This window comes from Felis catus, chromosome A1 (assembly GCF_018350175.1).
Source record: "Felis catus isolate Fca126 chromosome A1, F.catus_Fca126_mat1.0, whole genome shotgun sequence".
NCBI classification, from domain to species: domain Eukaryota; kingdom Metazoa; phylum Chordata; class Mammalia; order Carnivora; family Felidae; genus Felis; species Felis catus.
The window spans coordinates 140,625,299-140,640,958 of record NC_058368.1 but is presented as its reverse complement, the minus strand read 5'-3'; the positions used below and the strand labels follow the sequence as shown (position 1 = coordinate 140,640,958).

At 41.1% G+C, this 15,660-nt stretch overlaps 2 protein-coding genes across 8 annotated transcripts in view; one reads left to right on the top strand and one right to left on the bottom strand.

Annotated features, from left to right (window-relative positions):
• IQGAP2 (IQ motif containing GTPase activating protein 2) overlaps window positions 1-15,660 on the bottom strand; it is a 299,037-nt gene that overhangs the window by 73,600 nt on the left and 209,777 nt on the right. For all 5 annotated transcript variants that reach the window (XM_011284171.4, XM_019835765.3, XM_019835759.3 and 2 more), the window contains one exon: window positions 3,439-3,529. In XM_011284171.4, coding sequence (XP_011282473.3) covers window positions 3,439-3,529 — 91 coding nt within the window. The remainder of the gene's footprint in view (window positions 1-3,438; window positions 3,530-15,660) is intronic.
• On the top strand, window positions 7,349-13,878 carry F2RL2 (coagulation factor II thrombin receptor like 2). 3 transcript variants are annotated; one of them, XM_019835776.3, is made up of 3 exons: window positions 7,351-7,689; window positions 7,868-8,114; window positions 11,750-13,878. In XM_019835776.3, the coding sequence occupies exon 3, from the start codon at window positions 11,758-11,760 to the stop codon at window positions 12,826-12,828; it is 1,071 nt and encodes a 356-aa protein (XP_019691335.1). In that variant the 5' UTR covers window positions 7,351-7,689; window positions 7,868-8,114; window positions 11,750-11,757; the 3' UTR covers window positions 12,829-13,878. The 3 variants fall into 3 exon arrangements, with proteins under 3 accessions (XP_003981131.1, XP_019691335.1, XP_006927860.1); XM_003981082.6 differs by lacking the exon at window positions 7,868-8,114 and having other exon boundaries at window positions 7,349-7,689; window positions 11,756-13,878; XM_006927798.5 differs by lacking the exon at window positions 7,868-8,114 and having other exon boundaries at window positions 7,357-7,689.

Below are 15,660 nucleotides of genomic sequence, written 5' to 3'. Positions count from 1 at the left end.
CGCCTGGGTGGCGCAGTCGGTAAAGCGTCCGACTTCAGCCAGGTCACGATCTCGCGGTCCGGGAGTTCGAGCCCCGCGTCGGGCTCTGGGCTGATGATGGCTCGGAGCCTGGAGCCTGTTTCCGATTCGGTGTCTCCCTCTCTCTCTGCCCCTCCCCCGTTCATGCTCTGTCTCTCTCTGTCCCAAAAATAAATAAACGTTGAAAAAAAAAAAGAGGTGAAATAACCTCCAGTGGGGCAAAAAATGGCTCTTGTGGGGGAGAGGGTGAGAAATCTTTTAATGTACCAGCACAGATCTACATATGGTACAAAAACAGATTCAATATATCTGTGGTATTAAAATTCCATGGTGAAAAATAATTAGGGAAAATCTATCTAAAAAGATTCCTTAGGGGCGCCTGGGTGGCTCAGTCGGTTGAGCGTCCGACTTCGACTCAGGTCATGATTTCGCGGTCCGTGAGTTCGAACCCCACGTCGGGCTCTGTGCTGACGGCTCTGAGCCTGGAGCCTGTTTCAGATTCTGTGTCTCCCTCTCTCTGACCCTCCCCCGTTCATGCTCTGTCTCTCTCTTGTCTCAAAAATAAATAAACGTTAAAAAAATAAAAAAAAAAAAGATTCCTTAGGGTACAATAATGGAAGAAAGCTGGGGAATTTTGCTCTATGGAGTCAAAAGTAGAGACAAACCTACTTTAAGAAAGCAAGAAACCCAAATGAAGGAGACTTGAGTTACGGTGTCCTTTCAGTCTTGCCTGTGGTAAAACCTATAGGGCAGCACTTTCTTGTACCAAATTATCTGGGAGTGGGTTAGATGCTTACAACACGAAACCAGAATCTGTTTCAAGTCTTATCATACAAAGGATGGATGCTTTTAAAGGGAAGATTCAACTCTTTTTTTGAAAAACTGGAAAATTCTCATCTCATTGTTAAAATATAGATGATTTTACTTCAGAACATCTTTTTGGTGTTATGTATCATAGAAGAAACTATATCAACTCTTCTGAGACACAGGACAGAGGCAGAAGACAGGATTTTCAATGTGTCCATCTGGAGTACACAGTCACATATTTGAGAAAGCCTCTTACACAGTCAAGACAACAATGAATCTCAATGTAAAACAAGGAACAGCTTCTCATCTGCAGGCCAAATGTAGGAAGAACATGAATAAAATGATTTCTAAATTGGTTTGACGTCTAAGAGCAAAACTGTAACCCTTTCAGGCTGAGTGCCAATGTTGCAATCTAATTTCTTTAAAAGTGTTTCTTCAAACTACGGCTTCCTTCAGTTTTACGTTTAAATCTAAATCTCTTACGAACCCGTCTCAAATTTATTTTATTTTTTCTTAAGGATTAGAGTGCTAGAATGGAAAGACTTCAAAGATCCTGAGGGTATAAGTTCAGGTTGGAGAAATGCACATAGCTTTCCGGGCTAAGGAAATAAAAACCAGATGTTCCCCACAGATGCTTCCAAAGTTGAAAAGCCAATCTTTGGGGGCAAGAAGACTAAGGTGTCTCGACAGCATTCTATGACCTGATACAATAGGATACGTCCTAGTTATGCCGCAAATAGGTTAAAGGAACATCACTTTCAGAAGTCTTACTTTCGGTAGATTATTTGTCTATGTAGAGTGTTAGTATATCAATCTTGAAGCTACTTTAGATTTCCATGTGAATTTTCCTACTATTCGTCTATGAGTCTTAGAATAAAACTAAAATTAAATCGTTTGAGCCAATGAGGGGATTCTGCTAGTTGCCGAGTACGTCTATCTCAATTATGCACCCTAGACCTGGGGGAATAATTGCACGTCGGTTTGAGGACTCGCTGGGAGAAAGACCTGAGCTAAGACTCCACTGATCACCTGAGCTCCATGAGCCCTTACTCTGGTTGGTGGACCACAGTGACATTTGGGGTTTCCTGCAATTAGTGTCAGTTTCAGAGCCAGTGTGCTGTAACCCCTGGAACGTCTGATTGCGTCCTTTCCCCTCAGCACAGCCACCATGGTAAAAAATTGCAGCTCTCTTTAGGGGAAGCCTGGAATAAAGATGAACAGTATAAACTTTTGACTGTAGCACTCTGTTCTCAAGTGGACCCAGTCTCCTCTTCACTTAAGGGGTTCTTGGTTTGTAAATGGCTTAAGTATGGGAATTGACTTAGGGGTCATGATTTTTGCTCTCATTACTCAAATTATACTTCCGCATTTGACCTAGAATTCTTCTTCCACTTGTACAAATCAAGAATGAATTTAGTAAACTGTTTAAATCATATTTAGGGACACCACAGTCAATTAGCCAATCCCACAGGTCTGTCAGATCATTCTGATTACTGCTTTGACTCTGCTCCCCATGACAGTAACCACACCCACTCACCTTTGGTGGTTAAGTGCTGCCACCTGGCCTCTGTGGCCTGCCCAGAGATTTTGGACTGTCAGCCTTTTTGCAAGTACATGAGCCAGTTCCTTAGAGTAAATCTCCCCGTCTCTTTCTCTATGTATGTGTGTGTATACAGATACTACATACTTTCCAGAGAAACAACTATTTATCTGCATGCACATGCACTTGTACACATGCACGCACACACACAGATATATGACCACACATTTAGTTCTCCAGAGAAAAGTACATATTTGGTTCTGTTTCTCTGGCAAATCTGGACTAATACAATGCAAGGCATAGAAGGGAGCATAGGTATTTATTAAGCAGATTGGGCAAGTTTCTTAGTGGGTCAAGATAAAAAAAGGGCTTCAAATACCCATCGATAGATGAATGGATAAAGAAGATGTGGTATATATGTACGATAGAGTATTACTCGGCATTCAAAAAGAATGAAAATTTGCAACTACGTGGATGGAACTGGAGGGTATTGTGCTAAGCAAAATTAGTCACAGAAAGACAAATATATGACTTCACTCATAGGAGGACTTCAAGAGACAAAACAGATGAACATAAGGGAAGGGAAACAAAAATAATATAACAACAGGGAGGGGGACAAAACAGAAGAGACTCATAAATATGGAGAACAAACTGAGAGTTGCTGGAGGGGTTGTGGGAGGGGGGATGGGCTAAATGGGTAAGGGGCACTAAGGAATCTACTGCTGAAATCATTGTTGCACTATATGCTGACTTGGATGTAAATTAAAAAAATAAATAAACATTTTAAAAAAAGGTAAAAAAGGGCTTGATTAAACTAGAAATTTGAGAGTTCAGTAACCATTTTTTTTGCTTTCTGGATTTTGTACCAGAATCCTTAGATTTTGCTAGAGATAGCACCGAATCACTGAAAATAGTGCCACCATCAATAGATCTTTTTGTATATATATTCAACAACTAAAATGGCTAAGAGTCCAAATCTTTTCAGAAACTAAAGCTATACAGTTGTAAAAATAAAAAATCAGTGGCATAACCAGCAAGGTTCATTGAGCCAGCAAAAGGAGGTGAGGACTTACATTGTTTTGCTTTGTCCTTGTCCATGTTGGCCTCATCGACCGCATGCTGTATCTCATCCAGCCAAAGGACTTTGGAAACAATCTCAGAGTCCTGGGAATAGGGTCATAGAATAAAAGAAAGAACAGTGAATGATGATGAAACAGAATTTATAACTGCTTTTCAGGAGCCCATTTATTACAGTTCCCACAGACTCTTACCAACTACCAAGCACTGTCATACACTGTATAGACTATTAACGCCCAATTCCAACCCCCATCTCCCACTTAGGTGCATTCGTCTATTGGTTTGTGTTGCTTCCAAGACTGCCCTCTCCCACGGTGGTCCTTTATAAAGAACCGGATGATCCCTGTGCTGGAACTCCTCCACAGATTTCCTCTGCAGTTAGGGGAAAATGTAACTCCCCTTCCCAGGGACCGTGGGGATCTAATGATGCAGGCCTGCTGACTCCCCTGGCTGCCCTTCACACTCCTCTACTCCCTGTCTCAGACCTGCACACCAGCCTCCTTCAGACCCTAATGTTCTCCTCCAGCTGTGTGGCTGTGGATTCTTTCTTACCGTTCAGGGCTTAATTCAAATGTCACCTCCTCCAGAAAAGCTGCCTCTGAATACGCTCTCCCTTAATCACTGTGTTCCCAAGGTGGCCCAGAGTACCACAGGAAACTTTATTATTTTTTTTTTCAACGTTTATTTATTTTTGGGACAGAGAGAGACAGAGCATGAACAGGGGAGGGGCAGAGAGAGAGAGAGGGAGACACAGAATCGGAAACAGGCTCCAGGCTCTGAGCCATCAGCCCAGAGCCCGACGCGGGGCTCGAACTCACGGACCGCGAGATCGTGACCTGGCTGAAGTTGGACGCTCAACCGACTGCGCCACCCAGGCGCCCCTCACAGGAAACTTTAAATTTGAAGGAAAGACAATGATACTTGGCATTTATCAGACACAGAGACAAAAACAAAAGACCCATACAAAAACATGGTGGCTGCCCTCAAGGAGCTAACAACTTAGTAGAAAAGATAGATTTACATAAAAAAATAATTATAATACAATGTGATCAGAGCGACAATGGCTATAGACACGTGATCTAGAAACAGTCAAGAAATGATTATAGTGGGGTTAGTTACAGGGGGAAGAAATACTTGGAGCTAAGGACAGCTTCAGAATGGAAGTGATAACAGCAATAAAAAGGCACTAAATTATCTACCATTTTTTTTTTTACTTTTAAAGTGATTTTATTTTATTTTTGGTTGTATTTTAAAGAGAGACAGAGCATGCACATGAGTGAGGGAGAGGGGCAGAGCGGGAGAGAGAATCTTAAGCAGGCTCCACATTCAGTATGGAGAGTGACATGGGGCTAGATTCCATGTCCTCGGGATCATGACCTGAATTGAAATTAAAAGTTGGATGCTCCACCGACTGAGCCACCCAGGTGACCCCATTTTTTTTTTTACTTCTGGGTTGATTCTGACTACCATATTACAAATATGGTGCTACTATATAGTAATTCAATGGGATTTCCAGAAACCAACTGCCCAAGATTACATAAACTTGCCAAAGATTACAAGTAAATGTTATCAGGAGAAATTAAATATTTTTCAGGGAAGATGAGACATTCAATTTATTTTATTCAATTCAATTTTTTTTTGAAAGTTTATTTATTTTGAGAGAGAGAAAGCACATGCAGGGGCATAAACAGAGGCAGAGAGAGGGAGGGAGAGGGGTGATCCCAAGCAGGTTCCGCACTGTCAGCACAGAGCCTGACACAGGGCTCAATCCCACAAATCTTGAGATCATGACCTGAGCCCAGGCACTCTGAGGCATTCAATTTTCAACAATGGGGACACTTGCCCATGTGTAGTAATAAGTGTCACATACTAAATCCTAAGGCAAGCCTGTGATGAACAGCAAGTAGCTCATCAGAACCATGGAGAACTTGCTCCATCATTCAGGACTCATGATGGATGGAGAGTTGGCAGGAAGGAGAAATGACATCTACCTGCTCCTCTGCAAGGCTTCAAAGTTATTTCCCTCTTAGACTAACTTGAGATAATGTATGTGGGAAGCACTCTGAAAGTAAGACAAAGAATCTATCACTTCATCTTGTAATATCTGGGCTAATGGAGACCATCATGGAAGGCTTGGCTCCTGCTTCCACAATCATCTCTAGGCAGATCTGCCACATGGGTATGGTTACTTGTGGCAAGATCTCCATTTCTTGAAAGAATGGATGTGAAGGAATCAAACAAGAAGCATGATAGGAAGTTGAAGACTACAGGAAGAATGAAGAGACAGGGGAGTAGGAACTATTTGTTCCCAAGGCCAAAGAGAACCCAAACACTCCTCCCAGGACTAGCCTAAAGACTAAGTTCCATACAAGTTCATTTATGTCTCTTTCAGTTTTTTTGAAGAGTATTTACCAAATTCTTTCGTAACTTATCATTGTAGAAGATGCACCATACAAACTTTGACCCAGATGAAAAGGAAGTTAAATCCCACTTAAAAGCTTAAAGTATTTGTTTCATAAGGAAAAGAAAAAGTTTACAAACCAAATGGCTTTAAGTCAACAGTTTAAATCATGACTCATTACACCAAAGGATGCTAGAGTTAAATGTAAAACCAAGAGTGAAAACCAAGCCCTAGCGGTTTAAGATCTCCTTTTAAATTGCTTGCTACAAGACTGGAAATTTATTTATAGGATGGTCAGGGCTCTACCTCAAGCTACATAGCCAGGTTCAACATCTGAGTGACAAATGAATCAAGTAAAGAGAAAGCAGGCCATCTGCAAATCAAGTGATAAATTCCTGAATTCAGATGAGTCCTAGAATATTTTAATTCAACAGAAAGTACCCTTTTCAATATTTTATGGCATTTTGGCTATTTCTGCAATAAAATAGCTTTCAATTTCAGCTTCTGTTAACATATATTATGTAGCTGAAGTACTATTAATTTTTGATTGTAAAACTCTTGGTGTGATGAAATTTAATCATGATGTGAAAAGTTTACACAGATCAATTCCTTCCTGGCTTATCCCTCAGCCTGTAAGTCTCACACCAAATCTGCATTTTCTGATTCTTGCTGCATTTTATATGCAACATGCTGTTGGGACTGTTTGGCTTAGGGTTTAACCTTAAGGTGTGTTAAGTACAGAAAAATCTGTCACAATGCAGTTTCATTTATACTACATATTAAACCATATCCTCCGGGATATAATTATCCATAAAAGCTTATACGTTGCACAACGGTGTGGCTGTCCTAAACACTACTGAGTTGGACACTACTTAATGATTAAGATGGTAAATTTTATGTTATGGACATTTCACATTTTTAAAAAAATGTTTATTGTAGACCTGCTCACCAATAACCATGGAATAAACAGAGTCCTCTGCATTTTAATGTTGTATCACGATTTTAGTTTATTATTTAACACCCCTCCACACCCCACTGTTACCTGAGTCTGTAGTTAACGAACAGCTCGGAATATGTTGAGTTATGGCAAAACAAAAACAAAAAAACACCCTAAAACCAAGTATGGCCAAACAGTGATGGCAAATTCAGAACAATGTGACACTGATGGAGAATTTTCAAAGTAACCAAGGTCTTAATTTAGCTTCCTAAAAAAAGTTTGTTCTCTGTGACTCATTTCATTTATAATTATGTAATGGGTTTAAGAATTAAGGTTTGAATAACAGAGAGGATGAAGGAAAGGCTAATTTCTGACAGCTCAGTTATTCACTAGACATCACACTCTGGCACGGTGCTTTTTAAATGGATAAAAATGAGATACAGGACAGTCAAAACTAGCTGCTGCTCGGCCTCTATGTTCAGCTTACTTCTGTAAGCACTCCCTGTGTACTACCTGCATTTTTTCAACATGTCAAAGTATACGGGAGGGGAATTAGAGCATCTATGCAGAAGGAACTGTTAGGGGTGGGTAAGAGTTAAATGATTTGCTCCAGGAATAAAGTAATGTGTTCAGAGACTCAGCCTGAGTCACGCAGCCTGCAACATGAGCACTGTCACACCCTTCCCCTCCAGAGGACCTGGGCAAGCTTCCCAGTCTGCGGAGCATGAGACAGACAGCACGCTCTACGGCGAGAACAAGGGTTCCATTTGCTGTTCCATTAGGAGCTGTGCTCCCTAATTTTGCACATTTAACAACATTTGAGAAACGGGACTCAGGTCACCAAGATGAAAGCCCTCATCTTTGTAGCTGCTGGAGTCATGCTTCTGTCGCCCACTTTTTGTCAAAGCGGTAAGCTCTTTTCATACGGGGGTAGGTCGGGGGGTGGTGGTTTGTGTTACAAGGGCAAACGGAATCTAATTTTCTTCGCACTTGACACAATCTGCAACCTGAAAGGCAGAGTTTGAGGTTTGTTATGGAAAGGCAGCATCCTGGAAGGGAATAACTGTCGTTTGTTTGCTCTGTTCAGACCTTGTCGAAGACCAGTGTTCTCTGCTTAGATTTAAAAACCTGTGGCACAGTCAAGATTTTAACTCCTACAATGAAGTCACGAATCGAACTTCATTGTGACAAGATTCTGATCTTCTAAGAATTTCCTCTGATTCGGCAAGAGAGCACTTTTTCAAGAGATTTTCAAAATTCCTATGTTTATACCTTGTCTTGGGCCACAAGTAGGGAAAACAAGAACGGTACCAGAAAGAATGAGTGGTCCTCCAGTAAGTAATGCTAACAGGTTACTGTTTCTTAATGACTTTACCAGGGAGTTCTCCTTACATTCACATGATCTTTTAGTTTTTAGAAGTGAGATCTCCCAAATACTATTATTCAACTCTTAATGTGTTTCTTATTTCACTCAACCCAATGTTAGCCTGTCACCTCCTGCTGACTCCAAAATAAACCAATTTGCGCTATCTGTATCCACAACTCTTCTGCTGTTAGGTCACTCTCCAGCCAACATTGTTTGGAGCAGGAAAGCTGGGGTGAGGGACAACGATGAGACAGAAAAAATAAAAATTTAACAAAACTAAACCTCTATAGAGGAATGTTGCTTCAACAGGCAGTTGAAATCGGCAAGGTGGTTGTGGGAGAGTGCTAAGCATTCAGAGCAGCAGCGGTTGTGGGATTCACGAGGAGTGAGCGTTCTGGGTAGGGGTGAACCCAAATGCAGCAGAAGGGGGCTCCTTCAAGATGCTGGTGGAGTTTGGTGCAAGTGAACAGGGGGCATTTAAAGGCGACAAAGTAAGAAGCAAGGCATTTGCTTTCTTCCATGGGGTGGGGGAGAAGTGAGTAAAAAAAACCCCATCGTCTAGAGGCTGAAGTCTGGTCCCCTTGGACCAGTCCCTTTCCAAGGCCTTTGCCCAGAGTAAAAACATTTTAGAAACATTATGCCAGGGGCACCTGGGTGGCGCAGTCGGTTAAGCGTCCGACTTCAGCCAGGTCACGATCTCGCGGTCCGTGAGTTCGAGCCCCGCGTCGGGCTCTGGGCGGATGGCTCGGAGCCTGGAGCCTGTTTCCGATTCTGTGTCTCCCTCTCTCTCTGCCCCTCCCCCGTTCATGCTCTGTCTCTCTCTGTCCCAAAAATAAATAAACGTTGAAAAAAAAAATTAAAAAAAAAAAAAAAAGAAACATTATGCCAAACGGAAGCCTGTATTAAGAATCCAAACAAATTGAAAAATATGTCAAATTTAACAATGAGTACTATTTGAAAGCACACCAGACTCTAGGCATTAAAAGACTTACTCAAGTCAAGCCAGATCTGGAATTCTCATGGAAAAAGGAATCAAGGCTTTTTCACAGCCACTGTTTACCATATTTTTAGGCACCATGTCTTGCTCAATCACAGGAATTTTCTGAAAACTGACAAACACTTCATTTCAACAACTCTCTTATCAGATCTTGAAAGGAAATAACTTGCACAGCATGTTCTTCAGCCACCATTTCCCAGCTTTGGGCCTAATCCTCAAGGCATTTCTCTTTGGGTGACATCAAATTTAAGCATTTTTCAAAATGCGAGAATGAAGAGAAGGATTTGTGTGGCTGAATCCAAGGCTCACCCAACCGATCCTCAAAGTTCACATCTAAACACAGGCAGAGAAGAACACTTCCCAGATATTTCTTTCTTTTTCGTTAATCTATCTTCCTTTAAACGACACCTTAACACCACCTCCCTGTCCCTACTTGTTCAGGCAATACTCTGTTTTATACACTGAATTCAGTTTGTGCAATCTCAAGGTTATGAGGAAGGCGTCAATTTCACCTGGGGGCGAACTGCTAGAGATTAAAGCAGGAAGAGAAACTGGCTTTGAATGAGAACCAGGTTACTAAACACTAACCCCAAGTGCTCAACACGTAGGAATTCAGAAGTCATGTGAAAAGACGTAACTGGCAGAACAATGGCATTTTAAATTGGTAAGTATGAGGTTTATATTAGGCATTAAAGTCCATCTTAGAAATGTGAGAGAATCCACTTCACGTACGTGTCAAAGATTTACGGAAAAATTATATAATGAGAAACAGGTTTGAGTAGTAAGGTCTACTGTGTTTTTGAAATTGCTCTTGCATGAATTAGGAGGATTAAAATTAGCATGCCAACGAACACCCAACATATAGTATAATTTATAGTATGTAGTTGTTGCATCTCTATTCCTTTTTGTTCCATTTCTGAATTTTTCCTTAGTTTTTTAAATGGAAATAGAGTTGCCATACAATGTTACATTGGCTTCAAGTGCACAACATAGTGATTGGACAATTCTATACATTATCTCGTAAATGTAATTACCACTTGTTACCAAACAATGTTATTACATTATGGACTATACTCTCTATTCCCCTCTTTTCATTTTTCTTCCTTTGTCTCCTCTATGCTTGTCATTTGTCCCATCTTCTTCCCCAAAATCATCTGGAGTAGACGCCTCCTAGTCATTTTTGCCTCCTGTCTCTCCCTCATTGCCACCAAAGCCAACTGGATGCCAAGTCCCTCTAAGCTGCCATCAGTTTCCACGGTTCACTTCGCCTTTCTGCTGGCATTGCTCTAGTTTGTTACTTTCGTAGGCTCCAGATCAGTCCCCCTTGCCCCTAATTTCTTCCCTTTTCAGTCTCTACACTGTCACCCGAGTCATCTTAAATATAAACCAGATCACAGTTATATTAGTATGCTATTGGTGCTGCAACAAATTACCACAATTGTAGTGGCTTAAAACAATACAGATCATACTCCTGGAGGTCACAAGTTCTGAGGTCAAGATGTCAGCAGGGCTGTGTTCATTCTGGAGGCTCTGGGGCATAAGTTATTTTCTTGTCTTTTTTTTTTTTTTTTTTTTTTAGCTTCTAGAAGCTGCTTGCATTCCTTGGTTTATGGCTCCTCTTTTCATCCTCAATGCCAGCACGGCCCAGCATTTAAAAATATCTGATATTGACTCCCTTGCCTCCCTTTTATAAGGAGTCTTATGATTACATCTGACGCACCTAGCCAATCCAGGATACTCATGCCATCTGAAGATCCTGAATCACATCTGCAAAGTCCCTTTTGCACATAAAATAACATATTCAAAGGGTCCAGGCATTAGCAGGTGGAATCTTGTGGGGCCATCATGCTGTCTACTAAAATGGCCATGCCTCTGTTCACAATTTTGTATGTGCCTAAGCCCAGCATCTGAGAACAGAAACGATTTGTTTCAAGTTTTCATCTAGTTAGAGGTCTTTCACAGATTTGGCTGTATCCTACCTTTTCATCTATAACCTACCCTGTCATCTTCTTTCACACACCTTATTAGTGCAAGACAATGAGTTTTTGTGCACCTTTTCCACTGGTCTGACAGTTTGAAGACAGGGACAGAGTCTAACACTGTACCACTGGCATATAACATGCAATAAACATTTGTTGAATTAACTTATCTGACATTCCCAGATCCCATGCCAGCCCATATATCTTATTCATCTATTAAATTTCATCTATGAACCTTGCTCATCTTTACCTCTTCCTTGACATTCTGCTCAAACATTTAAATCTGTTAACCACTGTCTGAATGTCTATACAATTTACAGCCAATATGATATTGGTCTATAATGGTTTGATGTGCTATTATTGCTCTTGCCAACGGTATTATAAACTTCCTGCCTGCAAAGAGTTGCCATCTAGCTTTTGCTCCTGCATGGGCTAGCACAGTGCTGGGGCATATGATATATACTAAATGCATTCCTGCTAATTACCAGATTTATAGGGATTTGTAAAAATAAAAATGATCCTAAATTCTACAACTACAGAAACTATGTAGATAAAACTTTTAGTTTCATTGCGTCCTGAATCACAGGCATGGGCTCAGCAATAATTCATATTAATACTTCTTCTCAGTTGCAGGCATGGCAAATGACGTACACAACTTGGCAAAACCAACCTTACCTATTAAGACCTTCCGTGGGGTTCCCCCAAATTCTTTTGAAGAATTCCCCCTTTCTGCCATAGAAGGCTGGACAGGAACTACCACAACTGTAAAAATTAACTGCCCAGAAGAAAGGGTTTCAAATCTCCACGTGAATAATGCTACCATGGGGTACCTGAGCAGCTCCTTAAGTACCAAACTGATCCCAGCCGTCTACATCCTGGTGTTTGTAGTAGGTGTGCCAGCCAATGCGGTGACCCTGTGGATGCTCCTCTTCAGGACCAGATCCATCTGTATGAACATCTTCTACACCAACCTGGCCATGGCAGACTTTCTTTTTTGCATCACACTGCCCTTTAAGATAGCTTACCACCTCAATGGGAACAACTGGGTATTTGGAGAGGTGATGTGCCGGGCCACCACAGTCATCTTCTATGGCAACATGTACTGCTCCATTCTGCTCCTCGCCTGCATTAGTATCAGCCGCTACCTAGCCATTGTCCATCCTTTCACATACCGAGGTCTGCCCAAGCGTACTTACACCTTGCTGACATGTGGACTGGTGTGGGCAACGGTTTTCTTATACATGCTGCCATTCTTCATCCTGAAGCAGGAATATTACCTTGTCCAGCAGGACATCACCACTTGCCATGATGTCCACAACACATGCGAGTCCTCATCACCCTTCCAACTCTACTACTTCATATCCTTGGCATTCTTTGGATTCTTAATTCCCTTTGTGGTCATTATCTACTGCTACACAGTCATCATTCGGACGCTTAATGCATATGATCACAGATGGCTGTGGTATGTTAAGGCGAGTCTCCTCATTCTTTTGATTTTCACCATTTGCTTTGCTCCAAGCAATATTATCCTCATTATTCACCACGCTAACTACTACTACAACAATACTGATGGCTTATATTTTGTCTATCTCATAGCTTTGTGCCTTGGGAGCCTGAATAGTTGCCTAGATCCACTCCTTTACTTTCTTATGTCAAAAATCATAGATCACTCCACTGTTTACCTTACAATGGTGAAATCACCTTAGAGAACAAGGAACACCATCTGTGAAAACACACCTTCTTGGGACGATATATGCCGAGTGCAAAGGGTTCTCCTACCCTCTAACTCCATTCTTGAGCTCCTAAGAAATACTGCCTCAAAATAAAACACTACAAAAGCACTTTTTTATTTTAATACTTTTTCAGGATTTTAAGAGTGTCAGAGCAGAAGAAAAGATATCATCATCTTTAGGGCAACTGACACACTTGCCTGATGGTACTTCAAGACCTTTAATTCTCCATCTTCCCTACTTCCAATAGGTTTCAACCCTACATGTCCTGGAGGAGGAGGTGGGACAAGGGCGAAGCACAGGGAGAAGCTAAGATCTCAGTTTTCAGTGTTTGGCGTCATTTTTGATTCGTCTTCCTTCTCCAACTCTCACACAGGTGGTGCCTCATCAGCTCACTCGAAGTGATTTTTATCACTAGGGGCCGTTACCTTAATCCCACATTTGCCTTCTAACCATTCTTTTCACTGCCAGCCTATTCTATTTCACTGGCCATTGCCAGATTAATCTTCCTGAGATCATATCGAACACATCCCTCAAAAATCCCAGCTCACACAGTGCCAATGATTGTTCACTGTTTTGGAATAAGTTATAAATCTTTAGCCTGACATTCAGAGATAATTTCCCCACTTTACTTCCCAATAAACCTTGCCTGCAAAGTGGGCACCAGCCAAGCTTCTTGATTTGCTATAATCTTGACTTCTCCTTTCTGCTCTTGCCTCTCTAACTGTAAAGCTGTTTTTAACATGTTTGCCTTAATTCTTTCCATCTCTTAAAGTCTGGACCATTCTTCTGATTCTCAAGCTAGAAGTTCATTTTTCTCATCTCCCTTTCTTGTATTTTTGACATTTATATACAAATATTAATTTCATAAATACTTATTAAACACCCTGTATAGTAAAGAAGGGGCTACTCCTCTCCCTCCTTTAGTTTCCTGTAGACCCAAGCCTTCTCAGGGTTTGTGGGGCCCAGATCCATGCTCTGTATAACATGTTGCTGAGTGAATGAATAAAATCTCAAAGCAGCAAAGCAGTATGAAAGCCCATTCAATTGTTACTGAGAAGGCAAGGTACCTTGTATGACAAGGGACATTATTTTTTGGTTGGGCATGTAAAAAAAAAAAAAAGGTAAGTTAGAACCTACTCATAAAATCATTTAAAAGTTCAAAATAACAAAACATTAAAAAATAAAAAAAAAAAGGGTGGGGTGTCTGCGGGTCTTAGTCGGTTAGGCAGACTTTGGCTCAGGTAATGACCTCACGGTCCAGGAGTTCCAGCCCTGTGTGGGGCTCTGTGCTGACAGTTCAGAGCCTGGAGCCTGCTTCAGATTCTGGGTCTCCCTTTCTCTCAGCCCCACATTGGGTACAGAGATTACTTGAAGAAAAAAGAAAAAAAAACATAAAAAGAAACTTAAAATAAGTTTTAAGATGACAGAAACTTCAATGAAAGGAATTGGTTTCTGCAAATAAAGCCATCATGTGTAATACAGTTTCATGTAAGAGAAAAATGTAGTAATATTCACTTGTTAAAAGCACACAACTCTTGTGCAGTAAATATATACGTAGCAAAACAGAACATTTTTGGGCATCTAATTCATAAAGTCTCAAGGAAAGCCTTCAATTTTAAAACAGCTCACAATTCACTGCCTCTGGTGAACAAAGTGTGTTTTCTGCTAAGTATGTGCCAACATGCGCATTACCCAGCCTTTCTCCTGAGACAAAAGGAATTTGGTTTCTACACAAGGTTACACTTGAAATATTATTAACGAGGAGCAAGAATTCTCACCAGCTTAAATCCCTGTCCTCAACCTTTGATAAAACTGGCCATCCGTTCCATGCAGATGTTATCCATTGTCATCGTTTTTAAAAATTCTTTTTATTTTAGAGAGAGAGGGAGAACACATGAAGTGGGGGGGTGGGGGAGAGATAGAATCTTAAGCAGTTTCCATGCTCAGCATGGAGCCCAATGCAGGGCTCAATCCCATGATCCTGGGATCATGACCTGAGCCGAAATCAAGAGTCAGACTCTCAACTGACTGAGCCACCCAGAGCCCCTCCAATGTGATCTTTAACAGCTGTATGTTTTCACACAAGTTTTACTTTATACTGGCAATACTAGTAATATAATTTTTTTTCTATTATTTTCAAGGCCAGATCTTGGGAAGGCAAGGCACAGAATTATCTCCATCAAAACACAACCGCAACTTCCAAGCATCCAAACCACAAATGTTAAAAAACACACACAGATGGGGCACCTCGGTAACTCAGTCAGTTAAGTGTCTGACTTTTGATTTTGGCCAGGTCATGATCTCAGGGTCATGAGATCAACCCCCGCTGGGCGTGGAGCCTTCTTAATATTCTCTCTCCCCCACTCTCTCTCTCAAAAACAAAAAACAAAACAAAAAAACCCCACACAGACACACATACACACACACATAGACCTCATCAAATAAGCAAAGAATCAGTTTTTTTCCCCAGGGGAAAAAACAGGCGGAGAAAAAAAAAGTTTCAAAATTAATGGGCAGAAAAAGAAAATGGTGTTTAAAAATAGCAATTAAACCAAATCATATTCATTGCTTGGAACTGTAATGTTTTAAATCTGTTAGCTCTTGCCAATACAATTCAGGCTCCTCATTTTATAGGCCGAAGCAGTTTAATTCCAGCCTGAGCTAGAACCCAGATCCTTAGGCTCATATTTAATGCTCTATTTCCACTAGTAAAGCTGCTGCTCTTACACTTAGGAAGCAAGCCTGACAGACAGATGGCAAAGTGGAGACACCCAGCAAAGGCTTCTAAGTGCCCTGGTGAGGTCC

Bases quoted from the DNA above. Each gene is read 5' to 3' on its own strand.
- F2RL2 (XM_006927798.5), top strand. From the start codon at position 7,626: ATGAAAGCCCTCATCTTTGTAGCTGCTGGAGTCATGCTTCTGTCGCCC. The intron at 7,690-11,749 runs GTAAGCTCTTTT...ACTTCTTCTCAG, and splicing joins GCCCACTTTTTGTCAAAGCG to TTGCAGGCATGGCAAATGAC.